We start from the raw sequence: 15,394 nt of genomic DNA on the forward strand, positions 1-15,394 counted from the left end.
AATAGCAAATTTTAAAATAAAAACTGGATCTGCCCCTTGTGCTTGCTGTACTCAGCCTCATTTGCCTCACCCTAATTCTGACCCCCATTCTAATCCCTCTCTGCTCCCTCCAAGGCCCCAGAAATCATTAACATGATTTCTGTTTCTATTGATTTGCCTATTCTGGACAAATGAAATAATATAATACAGGATAGTCAATAAATGGAATTTAAGAAATGGATTCATATGGTATGTGGCATTTTGCATCTGGCTTCTTTCATTTAGCATCATGTTTTCTAAGTTCATGTAGTAGCATGTATCAGTCTTTTTTTTTTTTCTTTTAGTTTCTCAATAATTTCCCATTCCAAATGTGGCATGGATATACCATTTTGATTATCCATGCATCTGTTGATGGACATTTGGGTTTCCATCTTTTGGCTATAATAAATCAAGTTCCTATGAACATTTGTGTGTCTTTGTGTGGATATATGTTTTCTTTTAGGTAAATAAGAGTGGAATTGCTGTGTCGTTTTAAGTATATGTCTAATTATAAGAGACTGCTAAACCGTTTCCCGGTTTGGTTGCAGCATTTTGCATTCACACTACTAATGCATGAGAGCTATAGTCATTCCACATCCTTGTTACCACTTAGTATTGTCTGTCTTTTTGATTATAGCCATTCTATATAGGCTATACAGAGGTGTCTATGAGGCTATATAGAGGTGTCTCACTGTGATTTTCATTTGCATTTCCCCTTTGACTAATGATGGTGAGCATCTTTTCATGAGATTATTAACCATTTGTATGTCTTCTTTGGAAAAATGTCTATTCAAATCTTTCATCCATTTTTATATTCAGGTTGCTTATCTTTTCACTGAATTGCATGAGATCTTTCTATATATTGGATAAAAGCCCTTTCTCTTATCACATGTGATTTCCAAACATTTTGTCTCACTGTGGCTTGTCTTTTCATTTTCTTAATGATGTTTTTTGAATTACAAAATGTTTTGAATTTTGATGAAGTCCAGTTTATCAGTTCTTTTTGTGTTCTGAAAATTCTTTGTCCAATCCAGGTCATGCGGACTTCCTCTTGTGCTTTCTTTTAGAAATTTTATAGTTTTAGTGATTAAACTTGGATAAGGTACTATAGTGAAATAGTTCTAGGCAGTCAGAGAAAAAATGAAAAATGGAGGACCCTGAAAGGGGAAGGTAGAGTTTTAAAGAAGAGTTCTGTCTTCTTTTAAATTTTTTCTAGATTCAATCTCTGGACAAGTGAGAAAATGTTTTAGCTCAATTAGGAAAGCATGCTTGTTTGATCTGTTCAAGATTTAGAGTTAGCTTTATCTGAATAATATCAATATTAGCTGGCAATGTTGCCTTTATCCACAGTTCAAATGTTTGCTATAATATGTATGAATAGATGATGCCATAGAAATGCATGAAAGACATTCAAAGCGACAGTGATACACTTCATGGACGAAAGCAAACAAAATGGCTTGATGATAATTTGTCATTGGATGGAATGTTAAAGAAATCTGGACTTGAGATGAATGAATACCAGATGTACATGAATGGATCATGGCCATAAAATGCAAGGAGGCATTGGGTATGGCATGGAAACAAACCTTGGAGAAATATCACATCCTTGCTGCATAAAGGCACCCAAGGAAAACCAAAGACTGTTAAATATTCCAAATTCATTTGGAGGATCAGGAGGGCTTTGTGGGTCACGAGGTTCCTCATTGTTGTCTTCCAAGTGCCATTCATAAGGGCTGAATCTGCTGACGAGGAAAAGAACTACGCTGACTCCAATGTAAGCAAAGACAATGCACATCCAGATTTCATAAGCCAGGGGATCCAGAAATGAGAATACGCCTGGCTTGGATTTCTGAGGCTTCTTTATCATGATGGAGATACCCAGGCTCATAAATGGCTTTGAGAAATCTATGACTTCTTCACGGACCAGCGTTATAGTGAGTGGAGCGACAGCTATATCAGCCCTCTGGAAAAAAACACACACACACACACACACACATTTTTTTTTTTACCATTAGAGACAATATTTCCATTAGTCATTTGCCACTTAATATACCTCTTTGGTAAAAATATAAAGTATTAAGTCACCACAACCAACTGATTTGTTAATCCTTTGGTTAGACAAGTAGTAGCATTCAGTGTTGGAGAAGGCAATGGCACCCCACTCCAGTACTCTTGCCTGGAAAATCCCATGGATGGAAGAGCCTGGTAGGCTGCGGTCCATGGGGTCGCTTAAGAGTCGGACACGACTGAGCGACTTCGCTTTCCCTTTTCCCTTTCATGCACTGGAGAAGGAAATGGCAACCCACTCCAGTGTTCTTGCCTGGAGAATCCCAGGGACGGGGGAGCCTGGTGGGCTGCCGTCTACGGGGTCGCACAGAGTCGGACACAACTGAAGCGACTTAGCAGCAGCAGCAGCATTCAGTGGGTCCTAAAATACTTGATGGAAAGGACACTTTGTCCTCTGAGGCATATTGACTTAGGACAACTGATTCCATTTTTTTTCCTACAATTTTTTTTGCTACTTTTCACCTCAACTTGTACTCCCCTGTTCTGTATCACTGTTTCATTTTTATATTCTTACTTTAATGTTCATGTTCTTATGTCTTATCTCCCTCACCTGACTGGGAATTCTTGTGGGAAAAGCATAATAGTCTATGCTTTTTATATGTGCCTCCCTCCTCACCATGGGGTGCCACGTAGGACCATAGTACTCAGTTTAATACTTGAGTGTTTGCCATCATTCTTATTGGTTTGAGAGTATATTTATAAAAACATTGTCCTTTAAAGGCAGGAATTCAATCTCCTATTTTTGTATTCATCACTGCAAAACATCCTAAAGAAATTGTAGATGCATAAAAAATAAGCTGTTGATTATTGACTATGAAATATGCAAACACGAAAGAATTCTGCATGGGCAGAGCAGTTATTAGAATACATATTAATTTATAGAGTAAGTCATCATTTCTAGTGATAAATATCAGTGTACTACTCACATGTACTGGAGCAATAAAATAAATGTGTCAGGAGCACACTGCATAATTAGCTCAGGCAAAGGCAGATGATGTTTTATATTAGTCCCATGAAAACAGGCACTAAGAACTTTTACACTTATTTGTCTTCCACCATAGTTCCCTTACATCAGTAGTAGGTTTTAGTCTGGATCCAGGCCTTAAAATGCATAGTTAGAAAAATGCTTCTAACTAAGAAAAGGCTTTGACTGGTATATCAGGTATAAAGTGAAAACACCAATTTTGATGATAATTTTTTCTGTGTTAAATAGTTATGCCTTAATATCCCTACCTTTAGGCTTCCCTGGTGGCTCAGAGATTAAAGCGTCTGCTTGCAATGCGGCAGACCTGGGTTTGATCCCTGGGTTGGGAAGATCCCCTTGAGAAGGCAATGGCACCCCACTCCAGTATTCTTGCCTGGAGAATCCCATGGACGGAGGAGCCTGGTGGGCTACAGTCCACGGGGTCGCAAAGAGTCGGACCCGACTGAGCGACTTCATTTCACTTCACTTAGGGGATGAAGGATGAAATCTGAGACAGGGTGTAGCTTTTAAAAAATGATGTTTTACTGCTGTGATGTACACATGGTGACTCAAACTGATTAAGAAACTCTCCTTAATTAATTGAAGGGGAAAGTCAGTAATAAACAGCCAGCTAACATGGGTTCAATGCTTATTCTGTGTGAGGTGCTGTGCTAAGCCCCTTATGCATATTTAATTCTTGAAGCAGCCTTGAGGTTGGTACAAGATCCTTCCCATGTTAGAGAAGGAGGAAGTGAGGCACTCAGAAGCTGGATTGAACTCTGGTCTTCAGATGCCAAAACTCACTCTTTTAACCACCACAATATTCTAATTCCAGAGACAATTTCAGATTTGTATTATATGTTAATTCACATACAATAATCAACCTCAGCCAATGACTCTCGAGTCCATTCCAGTGCATCTGAGTGCCTATTCTGTACCAAGCCCTATTCCTGGTGCTAGGGATGAAGCAGTAAGCAAGACAGACAAAACCTGCTGCAGAACGTATGCATTTACTAAAGCCAATAGCCTGCTGACCAAACTAATCTTGACAGTTGAGTACCACCTCAAACTCAACATGTCTAAACTTAAATCCATCATCTATCACTGTAATGGTGATTCTTGTTTAAGTCTGTGACTGTTGCTTCTTCCACACATTTCCCAGTCCCTAATCCTTACCAGTCCTGCCCTCTCTGTAGATGATCTTGCCTCTTCCTTATAAGAGAAGAAGGAAGCCATCTGATACAAGTTCTATCACCTCAGTGTCTTTCTTCTCCTCCTCGACCTATTGTTGTATCTTTTTCCATCCCTTCTGTCATCCCCATCACACAAGAAATAAACTTTCTTTCTAAGATTTAATCAACATCTTCCTTGCATCTCATACTCTTCTCTCTCTCAAAACTGAGCTCTGTTTATTCTTTTACTATTTTTTCCTTCTCAATCTATTCCAGTGGTTTTCAATGTTTGATTCCCTGACTAGGCGCATCTGAGTCACCTGGGAACTTGATAGATATACAATTCTCAGGCCCCACCGCATGTTTATGACACAAGAGACCTGGGTGGGGCCTCAGGTGGCCTTCCAGGTGATCCTAATGCTTGCTGTAATTTGAAAACCATTGACAGATCCTATTCACTTAACGATTACCTCATACTCAGGTAATTCTGTTTACTGACCAAAAAAAAAAAAAAAAAAAAAAAAAGAAACAAAACCCTCTTATTTTGATCCTACTTCCCTTTTAACCATATGATATCACTCTTTATTGCCATCAAACTTCTTGAAAAAGTCGCCTTTACTATCTCTTGATTTTAACAGTTTCCCTTATTAAACACCTGTGCTTGAACTTCTACTGCCCCCCAGCCCTCCAATTTAGTGAAATTGCTTCCTAAACTATATACTTGGTAATCAAACTCAAAGACCTTTCTGCAAACAATTCATATGACACCACTGGCCTTGGGCACTGTTGACCCTCTCGACTCTCTGATACTGAAGACTATGAGTTCTCTTCCTACCTTTCTGAAAATTCATTTTCTGTCTTTTCTTCCTAGTTCTGCTCTCTCAGTCAAGGTGTACCTTTGTACCCCCAGAGGTTTGGGAGATAATTAATGAAGGTTTGTGGAATAAGCAAGACTCTTTTAAGGTTCTGTTCTTCCCTTTCTTCTTTCAGTATAATTGCCCATGACTTCAACTCATCCCTCATTGCAGCTAACTCCTGAATCACCGGTTCCACATTTCTAACTGGAGAAGAGCCAAACACAGATTTTAATCTATTTCACTCTTTCTGCCTGGGGCCAAACCAGTCATAGAAACAAAAGCAACTGAAGAGGATAGTATTGGCCAGAAAGCTAGTGGGAATGTTTGGCTTGAAAAGAGCTTTCTCATGCCAAGAGAATTTACAGCTAAAACCACCTTCTATTCCTGCCAATGTATTTTTACCTCCTGCTAAGAACATGCAAATGCCCCACTTGTATCATATCCTATTTGGTCTTATTTGATTTAATTACTTCATTTAACTAGTTTTTGATCTTTAAAGTCAAAATCCTGAGTAGTTCTAAGAGAAATGGCCTTTTTGTTTGTTTGTTTGTTTGTTTTGGAAGGAAGAACTAAGGGACATTTTTGTGAGAAAATCACTCTGGATTGAAATTAGGGAAATGGGTTGTTTTTCAAGCAGGTCAAGAAAGGATTTTGAGAATCTTGTCACCCTTTAAGAGAACAAAACCTAACTCAGTAACTGAAACACCCACTAGATGATAAGCACAGCTAAATGCCAACAAGATGAGGTTGGATAAGGTGGGCTTCTTGTCTGGCTCCTAGGAATGTGCAGCAGAAAGAACAGATTCCCAAAGAAAGTCATTTTTAGTTTGAAGTACTTTTGAAGTTGACATGGGTTCGATCCCTTGGTGGGGAAGATCCCCTGGAGAAAGATGTGGCAACCCACTCCAGTATTCTTGCCTGGGAAATCCCATGGACAGAGAGAGGAGCCTGGCACACTATAGTCCATGTGATCTCAAAGAGTCAGACATGACTGAGGAAACACACACACACTTTTGAAGTCACATGAGACCACAGGAAGAAACTGCATCCCTCAGGTACTTGCCTTTTCTCTTCAGCCTGGCTTTTCTACCTTTACTGAATTCTTTCTAAGGAGCCTTTTCTAGAGAAGGCAATGGCACCCCACTCCAGTACTCTTGCCTGGAAAATCCCATGGACCGAGGAGCCTGGTAGGCTGCAGTCCATGCGGTCGCTGAGAGTTGGACACGACTCGGTGACTTCACTTTCACTTTTCACTTTCATGCATTGGAGAGGGAAATGACAACCCACTCCAGTGTTCTTGCCTGGAGAATCCCAGGGACTGGGGAGCCTGGTGGGCTGCCGTCTGTGGGGTCGCACAGGGTCAGACACGACTGAAGTGACTTAGCAGCAGCAGCAGCAGCAAGGAGACTTTTCAGAGGTAGCAGAATTTGTTTTTTGAGGATGCTTCTTCAACAAAGAACAGTATTAAATCTGTGCTCAGTTAAGTCTCACTGATGTGGACGATGTGGCTTCAAAATGAGGATTAACCATGCTGAACCTTAAAAAGACCTATACAGGGACTTCCCTAGTGGTCCAGTGATTAAGAATCGGCCTTCTAATGCAGGGGACATGGGTTCGATTTCTGGTCAGGGAAGTAAGATCTCAAATGTGAAGGGGCAGCTAAGCCCATGTGATGTGACTACTGAGGCCACCTGCTCTGGAGAGAAGCCCATGCACCACAGTGAAGATCCTGCATGCCACAACTAAGACCCAACACAGCCAAAAAGTAAATAAATAAATATTAAAGGAAAAGACGTTACAGGCAGAAATAGTAATAGACAAAGGGCAAGCAAAGTATGCGGAAGAAAGCTTAACTAGTAGAGAAGAAGGGAGCTGCTGATCAAGCCTCAGGACAACCTACTTGTGGGGAGACCCAGCAAACCCTCCCATGTCTTGTATGCTTGGTGAGAACAACTTAGCAGCAGGACCATCATATCAGCTCATGGCCAGCCCCAGAGAAGCCCTTGACCCCTGTCTCCCTTAGTCCATATGAAAAGACTCTTGTGATGGCTGCTTGTTTCAGAGCTCCAGGCCTGCTTGGCATGACTGTGGAACAATCAACATGCTGATTACAGGAAATGGGGAGAAGCAGGTAACCAACTAATGTCAGAAAAGACCCATTCAGCTCTCCTGGGACATGCACATGAGTGGCAAGGCCATTTTCAAGGCAACTTAAAGATTTAGGAGGCTATCATGAATGATAAAGTGAAAAAGGCAACTCTCCAAATAGCATTCTTTTCCTGGTCTCTGTTCCTTAGGAAAGCCAGCTGTGACTGGGAGAGTGTTAAGAATTCTCCATGGGGCTAGGGAGCCCTTGAAATTTGGACGCAGTAGAGAAGCATTGAGTTGGCCAAAAAAGTTCAGGTTTCCCGTAAGAACTTACAAAAGTACAGACTTTTTGGTCACTCCAATACCTCACTTGGGGTGTCCTGAATCAGTCAGGATCCTTTTGTCCTCAAGGCTCTGCCTGTGCTAGTAACGGCAGTCAGCAGGCCATTTTCAGAAACCTAGGTGGGTAAGTTGGAGAAGGAAATGGCAACCCACTCCAGTGTTGTTGCCTGGAGAATCTCAGGGACGGGGGAGCCTGGTGGGCTGCCATCTCTGGGGTCGCACAGAGTCGGACATAACTGAAGCGACTTAGTAGCAGCAGCAGCAGGTGGGTAAGTAGGTGGTGTGAGAGAGCTCCGGCTGATGGACAAAAACCAGCCAATGGAAAGGGCTCAGAGTGAGAGTTTGCTTGCGTCTTGGCTACTTAAAGGATTTTAATCAAACGGCTTAAGAGTAGCTGTGTGGGCTCAGTAAACACACCAAATTAGGTTTGATTTTTTTTTACTCACCAGTGGCAAACCCAGAGCAACTGCATTATTGGAGGGGATTTAGCTTGAAGGGATTTATAATCCTTTTCATAGGTGGGTTGCCAAAGTCATAAATTTCATAAAACTTAAAACCCAACAAACTCATATGCATATGGCAGGTGATGCATTTAAGAGTCTAACAGGTTGAAGACAGAAATGACACTTGGTTTAAATGTTATTTAAAACATTTTTTTTTTTGAGCTGAAAGACTTATGTTATAGCTTAGTCATCCAAAGATCTGATACAAACTTGTGACACACCTGGAGACTACACATAAGCAGGAGCTTGTCAGCTTTTAAAGCATTTGCTGAAAGCAAGGAGGGGAGTGGGATGAGAGGTGGAGGGTAGGCAATGCATTGGCGTGTAGTGTATGAGACATTATACATCACTGAGAGAAGAGGCAGACGTGACCTGGCCCCTCATCCCTGTATCAGCCATAAGGTTCTAGTAGCCTTTGGAAGACAGGTTGTTTGGAAAGTTTAAATGTGTCAGAGAAAGGAGGGGGACAGAATCAAGCTAGAAAATAGGAATATAATTGCTGCCTGTTGGGGACCAGGACTGAAACAGCTTTATTGACTGTACTCTATGGGATATTTACTGTCTGCAGTTGTTGGGATCTGGAGAAAAGGATGAGGTCTATTTAAATCTCTGCAACAACAAGCAGGGTCACAACAGGATCTCCTCGTTTCTTTATCCAGAACAGATGTCCCAGTCTGGATCTCTTGGTTAGGGCTCCTTGTCCTTGGGGAGCTCAGAGGGTTAAAAACAAAGTGAAGATAAAGGAGTGCCCCTGGAGCTGGGTAAAGGCCACGTGAGACTAAATTTGGTTGGAAATAGTTCCCCACCCCGCCTGCGCAGAATGGCAGACTTCCATGCGTCATTAGTGCTCCTTCCTCAAGTTCACAGGCCTCATTTGAAGGAGAGGGGTGCTTTGATCAAACCATCAGCCCTCCTGCCAAAGCCTGGTGTAATCACCTGAAGAATAGAAGAGAATATTTGGTATCTGTTACTTCATCCTTGCTTTTCTGCCTTTTAGCTGGAAGGACAGATCGACTTTCTGTCTTTCTTAATGGAAAATGAATCTATCTTAGAATAGTGACAACCTCAGAGATAATTTCTCCTAGGGAGAGAAATGTCAGTGTGAACAGCATCTATAAAATTGCCATTCGTTCTGGGAGGGTGAAGGAGTCTGATGATATTCAGGGGAAGTGACCTGGAATCACCTGTCCTCCACTCCACCTCCATCCCCAAGCTCTTTCTGCTCTCTTGTAAACCAGAGGTGCCAATATGAGCAATATTTTGTCTGGCTTTTCCTTTCCTTAGTTTTTAAGTGCTGGGAACATAAGGAATATGGCAACTGCCCATTGGGATGTATCATTTTGTCAGTTAGGACCTCAATTTCCTTCCAGCTCTTGTTCTGACTCTCTTTTTTGTATTAGAGCATGTCTCCTCTCAAAGGGCAGAAACCCTCAGCTGCCTACCTGGGTTTTCAAATATTTCAAGAGATAAATAGAGGTGTGTATTACATTATCCTGGTCTGATGCCGTGTGACCCCATAGACGGCAGCCCACCAGGCTCCCCAGTCCCTGGGATTCTCCAGGAAAGAACACTGGAGTGGGTTGCCATTTCCTTCTCCAGTGAATGAAAGTGAAAAGTGAAAGTGAAGTCGCTCAGTCGTGTCCGACCCTCAGTGATCCCATGGACTGCAGCCTTCCAGGCTCCTCCGTCCATGGGATTTTCCAGGCAAGAGTACTGGAGTGGGGTGCCATTGCCTTCTCCGCATTATTCTGGTGGAAGATAATCCCACCTGCTTTCAAGGGGCTTACAATCTAGTTGGATTATGAGCCATTATCCTGGTGGCTACAGATAAACAGGATGAGTATCTCAGATGGAAAAGCTCATAATCCAACTAGATTCTAAGCCCTTGAAGGCAGGTGGGATTATCTTGCTGTAAGCAGACACCCTTAGTAAACTGAGCCAATAGGAGTTAGTGGACAGAGCACTGGACCACGAGTCATGAAACCTGAGTTATAGTCTAAGCTCTGCCATGCTGTGTGGTTTTGTGACCTTATCACAATTCCTACTATTCCTGTCCTATATCAGGCCTTGGTTTCCTGGTTTATCCAATGGGCAGTTGTAATGTTCAGTCCTGGCTGGTGTTCACATTTCTGTGTAAAATGAATGAGAAAGTAGGCTAAAGGATATCTAAGAGCCCTGCTAGCAACACATGATATTTGGGAGCCACGCAAACCTGTGGTCTATAGGCCACAATTGAGCTGGGGACAATTGCCATGTGGCGATGTTACAGACATCCAGCTCAAAATCAAAACTTCTAAAAGCAGGAGGAGAGTTTCAAGTCCATAATGTTCTGAAGAGCTTATATAATGGGGCACATTGTGTCCTACTGACGCTTGTTTCAAAAATAGCCTTCTTAGCGATACAGGGTGGCCCAAACATCAACCTTGACTTGATTTTCTTTACAGTGGGAAAAAAAAAAAACATTTAAGACTCATCTGAAAAGAGGCTGATTGGCCTCTTTCTTCTTTAACAAGTTTAATTCATTTTGACTCTTTCTTGAGACTTCGTGGCAGATACTGAAATCTCCTTTGCAAAGCTTTTTTTCATTTTGTCTTTCTTCATTTTTTTCCTACTCTGATCTGCTTGTACATATTAAAAGTCTAGGAGAAAATGCCCTAAAGATAAAGCAGTGTCTATCTGTGTAGTTTTGTGTTATTTCAAGGAATACTTCCACGTCTTCCATCCTTTTGCTTATTAAGCACTTAGGGAAGTCACCGAGGAGGGGTGTGTATGTTTCTGTCATTCTTTTTCTTAAGCAACTTACAAACTGTAAGAGACAAGGCCTGCCAGAAATGAGTGCGTGTTTTCACCTTTCTCCATTTCTATCATTGATCAAGAAGTTGTAAACTTCTCAAGGCTGAAAGATGAAAACTTCTAAATGAAGGGGAAGACATACTCAGCTTAGGTCACCCTCTCTCACTGACAGTTCTCACTCTAAGCACGAGAAGAACATCCATTTTTCACAGCCACACACCTTAGAGGAAAGTGGAACTTAGCAGTCCACTCATACAGGTTGGTGTGCAGTCAGTTCCTGGGAATCACCTTGTGTTATAATCCCAGGAAGCACCAGACACTTGTTCTAGGTTAGGGGATGGAGGAAGACATTTCTTAAGAGCCTTCCCTGGCTCTTGCTTTTATCTTGAGTAGAGAGTACTAGATGGAAAAAAAAAAAAATGGGTAGGCTCCTCCAGGAGAATTTTTACCTAGTCAGCAGTCAAGAGCTGGTTCCTGAATTACTAAACCAATAAGGGACTCATTAATTCTCAAGCTTCCTCACTCACACATACATAAATTGGAAAGAGGAAGAGAATGTGGAGATTAAATGAGTGCAGTAGAGAGTACGTGTCTGAGGAGAAACCAAAGTGCACGGAAAAAACTGGTCTTTGAACAATGTCAGGAAATCAGCCTTGCTCCCCATCGCTGTGTTAAACGTCCTGTACAATGCCAGGAGGGCACTGAGCTATTTACAGTGCAGGACAGGCTTTCTATTGAGACAGTAGAGAGCTCTGGCAATTGAGCCCTGAGGGGCTGGTAGAGTCCATGCCAGTTACTCTGCCGTAGTAGAAACAGACTCTAAATTCCTTGCCAGGCTTCTGTGGCCAAACACTCTCCCCCCCTGAGAATGGCTAAGGAACCAAGGGCCTTTGCAATACCTTTCAACTATGTTTTAGGATGGGATGAGTCTGCAGTATGTTGACTGTTAGGCAGTAGAGGGTGATGCTTAACACAAACTTCATAGTCAGAGACCTTGGTTCAAATCACTGTGTCAGTACAAGCTGTTTGGTCTTGGCTTCAATTTGTTTCATCTGTAGAATGATGTCAAGAATATTTTGAGGGTTAAGTTACATAATGCTTGTAAAGCATTTGGCACAATGTTTGGCGGTCAATAAATATGCAACAAATGGTAGCTGATAATAATAATAAAACTTATAGGTTTACCTCTCGCCATGAACTCCATTTAGTGAATATTGACTGGGTATTATTACATGCCAGGCAGTGATTCATTAAAGCAAAAACTGAGCGTCTCTTATGTACCAGGTAATGTGCTAAGGAGCAGGGGAGAGGTGTGAGCAAGACAGGTCCTCTTGAAGCCTGAGTGTTGGGTAGATGAGGGCAGATGAGAAACAGAAGACATGATCAACAACTTGTAAAGTAAGAAGAGATGGTTCAGGGCTTCCTTCTCAGGGTCTTCAGGAAGCCTAATGAGTGCTCGGAGCTTCCTCGTAGGCCTTAGAAGTTCTTCTTTCTCATAGCTGGACTCACTTGCTTCTTATCTGCAGTTCAGCCCTGCCCCAGTTCCCAGGACCAGCCTGGATCCAAGACCAGAGACAATTGGCTCCAGTCCTCCCAGCTTGGGGGGCGGGGGGCTAAGGTTCAAATTGCCTTGCAGCTAGTCTGACTGGAGGATGGTGCCCTAGTTTTGTTGCTTGAGGTCCAATCTCATTTTAAGCCTTAATTCCCTTTTCGGGCCCTTATTTTTAGAAATGAGCTTCCGCCTTTGTGCTTGTTCCTGAGGACCAGTTCCAAAAACTTATTTAGTGACCCCAGTACTATCTTCCAGTTGGAGAGCTACACCTTATTATTGTTGCTGATTTCTGTCTCTAGTGCTGGAGTCCTTATCCTAAACCTCAGTTCAATAGCTCACTTGGACATTTGCTTCTTGCCAGATTCTTCTCAAATGTCTACCCCTAAATTCCTCTGCTTGCCCTAACCTGTTGTCTAGACAGGGACTGGTCATTGCAAGTAATAACTGTCTATTAGAACTAAACCTCTGGCAGCACTTGGCTTAGTTTTCTAGTGACTAGGTCATCCAGTGGGTGGTTCTTATGCCCAGTTTCACTTGCTTCCATGTGCCTCAATGCGTGGCCCAAGATCTGTCATTCCCAATCAGAGACCTTTTCAAGTTAAGCCCCTGAGAAACTCTGAAAATACTACTGCACCTCCTTTAAAAAGCCCTAACAGTATAATTCTTCTGTACTTCACCCATGGGCAAGCCCTTGCCAGAGCCATTTTGTTCATTCATGAATTCATTCATAACATATTCATTGGACTTCCATTATGTGTCAGGCCATGGAATATTGAAATGAACCAGATATAGCTTCTGTCCTCAAGGAGTTCATAGTCTAGTTGGGACAGCTGAACTCATAATACAGATTCAAATGTTCTACGTGTTCTAAGTCGCTTCGGTCGTGTCTGACTCTTTGTGACCCTATGAACTGTATAGCCTGCCAGGTTCCTCCATCTATGGGATTCTCCAGGCAAGAATACTGGAGTGGGTTGCCATGCCCTCCTCCAGGGGATCTTCCCAACCCAGGAATCAAACTCCCGTCTCTACTGTCTCCTGCATTAGCAGTCTGGTTCTTTACCACTAGAGTCACCTGGGAAGCCCAGTACTATAAAGAAGCAAAAAGCAGGGGCAGCTAACAATACTGCAGATGGGTAAGTGGGATTAGGGAAGGCTTCCTGAAAGAGTTGACATCTCTGAATTCGGAAGAACTGGAGGTGGCAGTAGCCAGCTGAAGAGAGGTGAAGGTACTCCCAGGCCTGCCTTCAGGGAACAATGCATAGTTTGCTATAGCTGGAAGATTGAGTGTGAAGGAGGAAGAGGACCAGATGAAGCCAGAGAGGTAGGTGGGTACCAGAAGACAAAGTGTCTTCTTTGCCATGCTAAGGAATTTCAACTTTCTCCTGATTTCTAAAGTGAGAAGTCATAATAATGCAGATTTGATTGGCTAGGGTAAGAGCAGAGACAGGCAAGCCAGGTAAAGACTGTCAAATTGTAAGAACCATAACCAAGATGATGATGATAGGACGGGGAAGTGTATCTGGATTTGAGAGCCAGAAGAGTAGAAAAGAAAGGACATGGTGACTAGCTGGATATGAGGGGAGTAATGAGGAAAGATGATCTGCTTGTTTAGGCAACTAAGTGGGTGGTGAGTCTGCTGCCGGATACATGAAACACACAAGGAACAGATTTTCAGTAGAGGGAAGGCAGTACTTAATATTGCCAAATAAAGTTCCCCAATTCCTCTTTCCCTTTAGTAAAATAAACCTGTCGCCCAAAGGATGCTATTGACAAGCTACCGTTACAGAATTCAACTGCAGAATGAAATGTTTTGTGTACAGGCCATATGAAGATGATACAATTGGATAAGCATTGTACTTAAAAATTAAGTTTCATCTATCTTGGTTAGTTGGAAGGCATAGAAGTAAATGAAACCAAAGTGGAAAAAACTTACCCCATAGACAAGTTCCCCAACCATGCCATTCCATATCTTAGTCTCTGGATCCCTTGCACCGTATTTCCCGTCACCAACAATGGACAGTTTGTATTTGATCCTTACATGTTTGGCTATTTCATAGGCTAAATCTACACAATAGCCTTCATATCGCTCATTTCCTTCCAGTTGCTCATGGTTCTTCTTATACATTACATATGGTGATTCCTTTGGGACCAGAAGAAAGATCAATAGGTTACTCCTATACATTTTTCTAAGAGATAATAAATGTAATAATGAAGTTTCCCTGTGTCTATTGAGGTTTGGTGTGTTAAGAGAGCTTTTAAAAATATTTGCTTAATAAGCAGAAGAGCCTCGATTGACTGTTCATGGGGGCACATATTCCTTGGAGTCCTTAAGCAATGATTTAAAGAAGTAGAGAAGGATTTAAGTCCTTTTTGAGGGTTTGAGAGAAGAATCAGTCTCCACCTAGAGAGTCTTTGATTTGGTCAAATTGGACAGAGGTATTTCCCACAGTTACATGAAGGTGAACTGTCTTTGATTTCTTGGGATTTACCATGTCAGAACTGCAGCCAGCTCTGGTAAGCCCTAGGGAAGCACTGTGATCTTTGTGAGGTCAGGGTCTGTAGCTTATTCATTTTTATATCCTCAGGGCCTAGTACAGTACCTAGCCCAAAGTGAGTATTTGATTTGTATGTTTAAATGAAAGGTAAACTTCAGCTGAATCTCCATTCAGTTAATCACAATTTCAGACCTAGTGGAATAGTCATTTTTAATCTGGGTTTGGACTTCATTCAGAAATGAAACATTTTTAGAAAAACATTTCAAAATAAATGAAAATATTATTTCATATCTCAGTAGTGCTTTAAGTTTTTCAGAAAAGCTTTACACGGTGAATATTGCCTTGAAACATCTTATGACATGAATAGGAGGCTATTATTATGCCTATTCCACAAGTTAAAAAATAATACAACTTGAGGCTCAGAGAAGTTGCGATTGGTACCGTTAAACTCAGGTTAGTGACAAGCCTAATACTAGAGCTCTGAACTACTCTTTCCTTTTGTCTCCCCTACAATGAAGTATTCCATTTCAGGCCTAGATGAAG

At 41.9% G+C, this 15,394-nt stretch overlaps 1 protein-coding gene across 1 annotated transcript in view; it reads right to left on the bottom strand.

Moving 5' to 3' along the window:
* GRIA3 (glutamate ionotropic receptor AMPA type subunit 3) overlaps positions 1-15,394 on the bottom strand; it is a 308,467-nt gene that overhangs the window by 67,268 nt on the left and 225,805 nt on the right. The window contains exons 10-11 of the mRNA XM_068962694.1: positions 14,290-14,496; positions 1,605-1,981 (exon numbers count right to left, since the gene is read on the bottom strand). Coding sequence (XP_068818795.1) covers positions 1,605-1,981; positions 14,290-14,496 — 584 coding nt within the window. The remainder of the gene's footprint in view (positions 1-1,604; positions 1,982-14,289; positions 14,497-15,394) is intronic.

The sequence above is a fragment of the Capricornis sumatraensis genome, chromosome X, assembly GCF_032405125.1.
Source record: "Capricornis sumatraensis isolate serow.1 chromosome X, serow.2, whole genome shotgun sequence".
Classification (NCBI taxonomy): domain Eukaryota; kingdom Metazoa; phylum Chordata; class Mammalia; order Artiodactyla; family Bovidae; genus Capricornis; species Capricornis sumatraensis.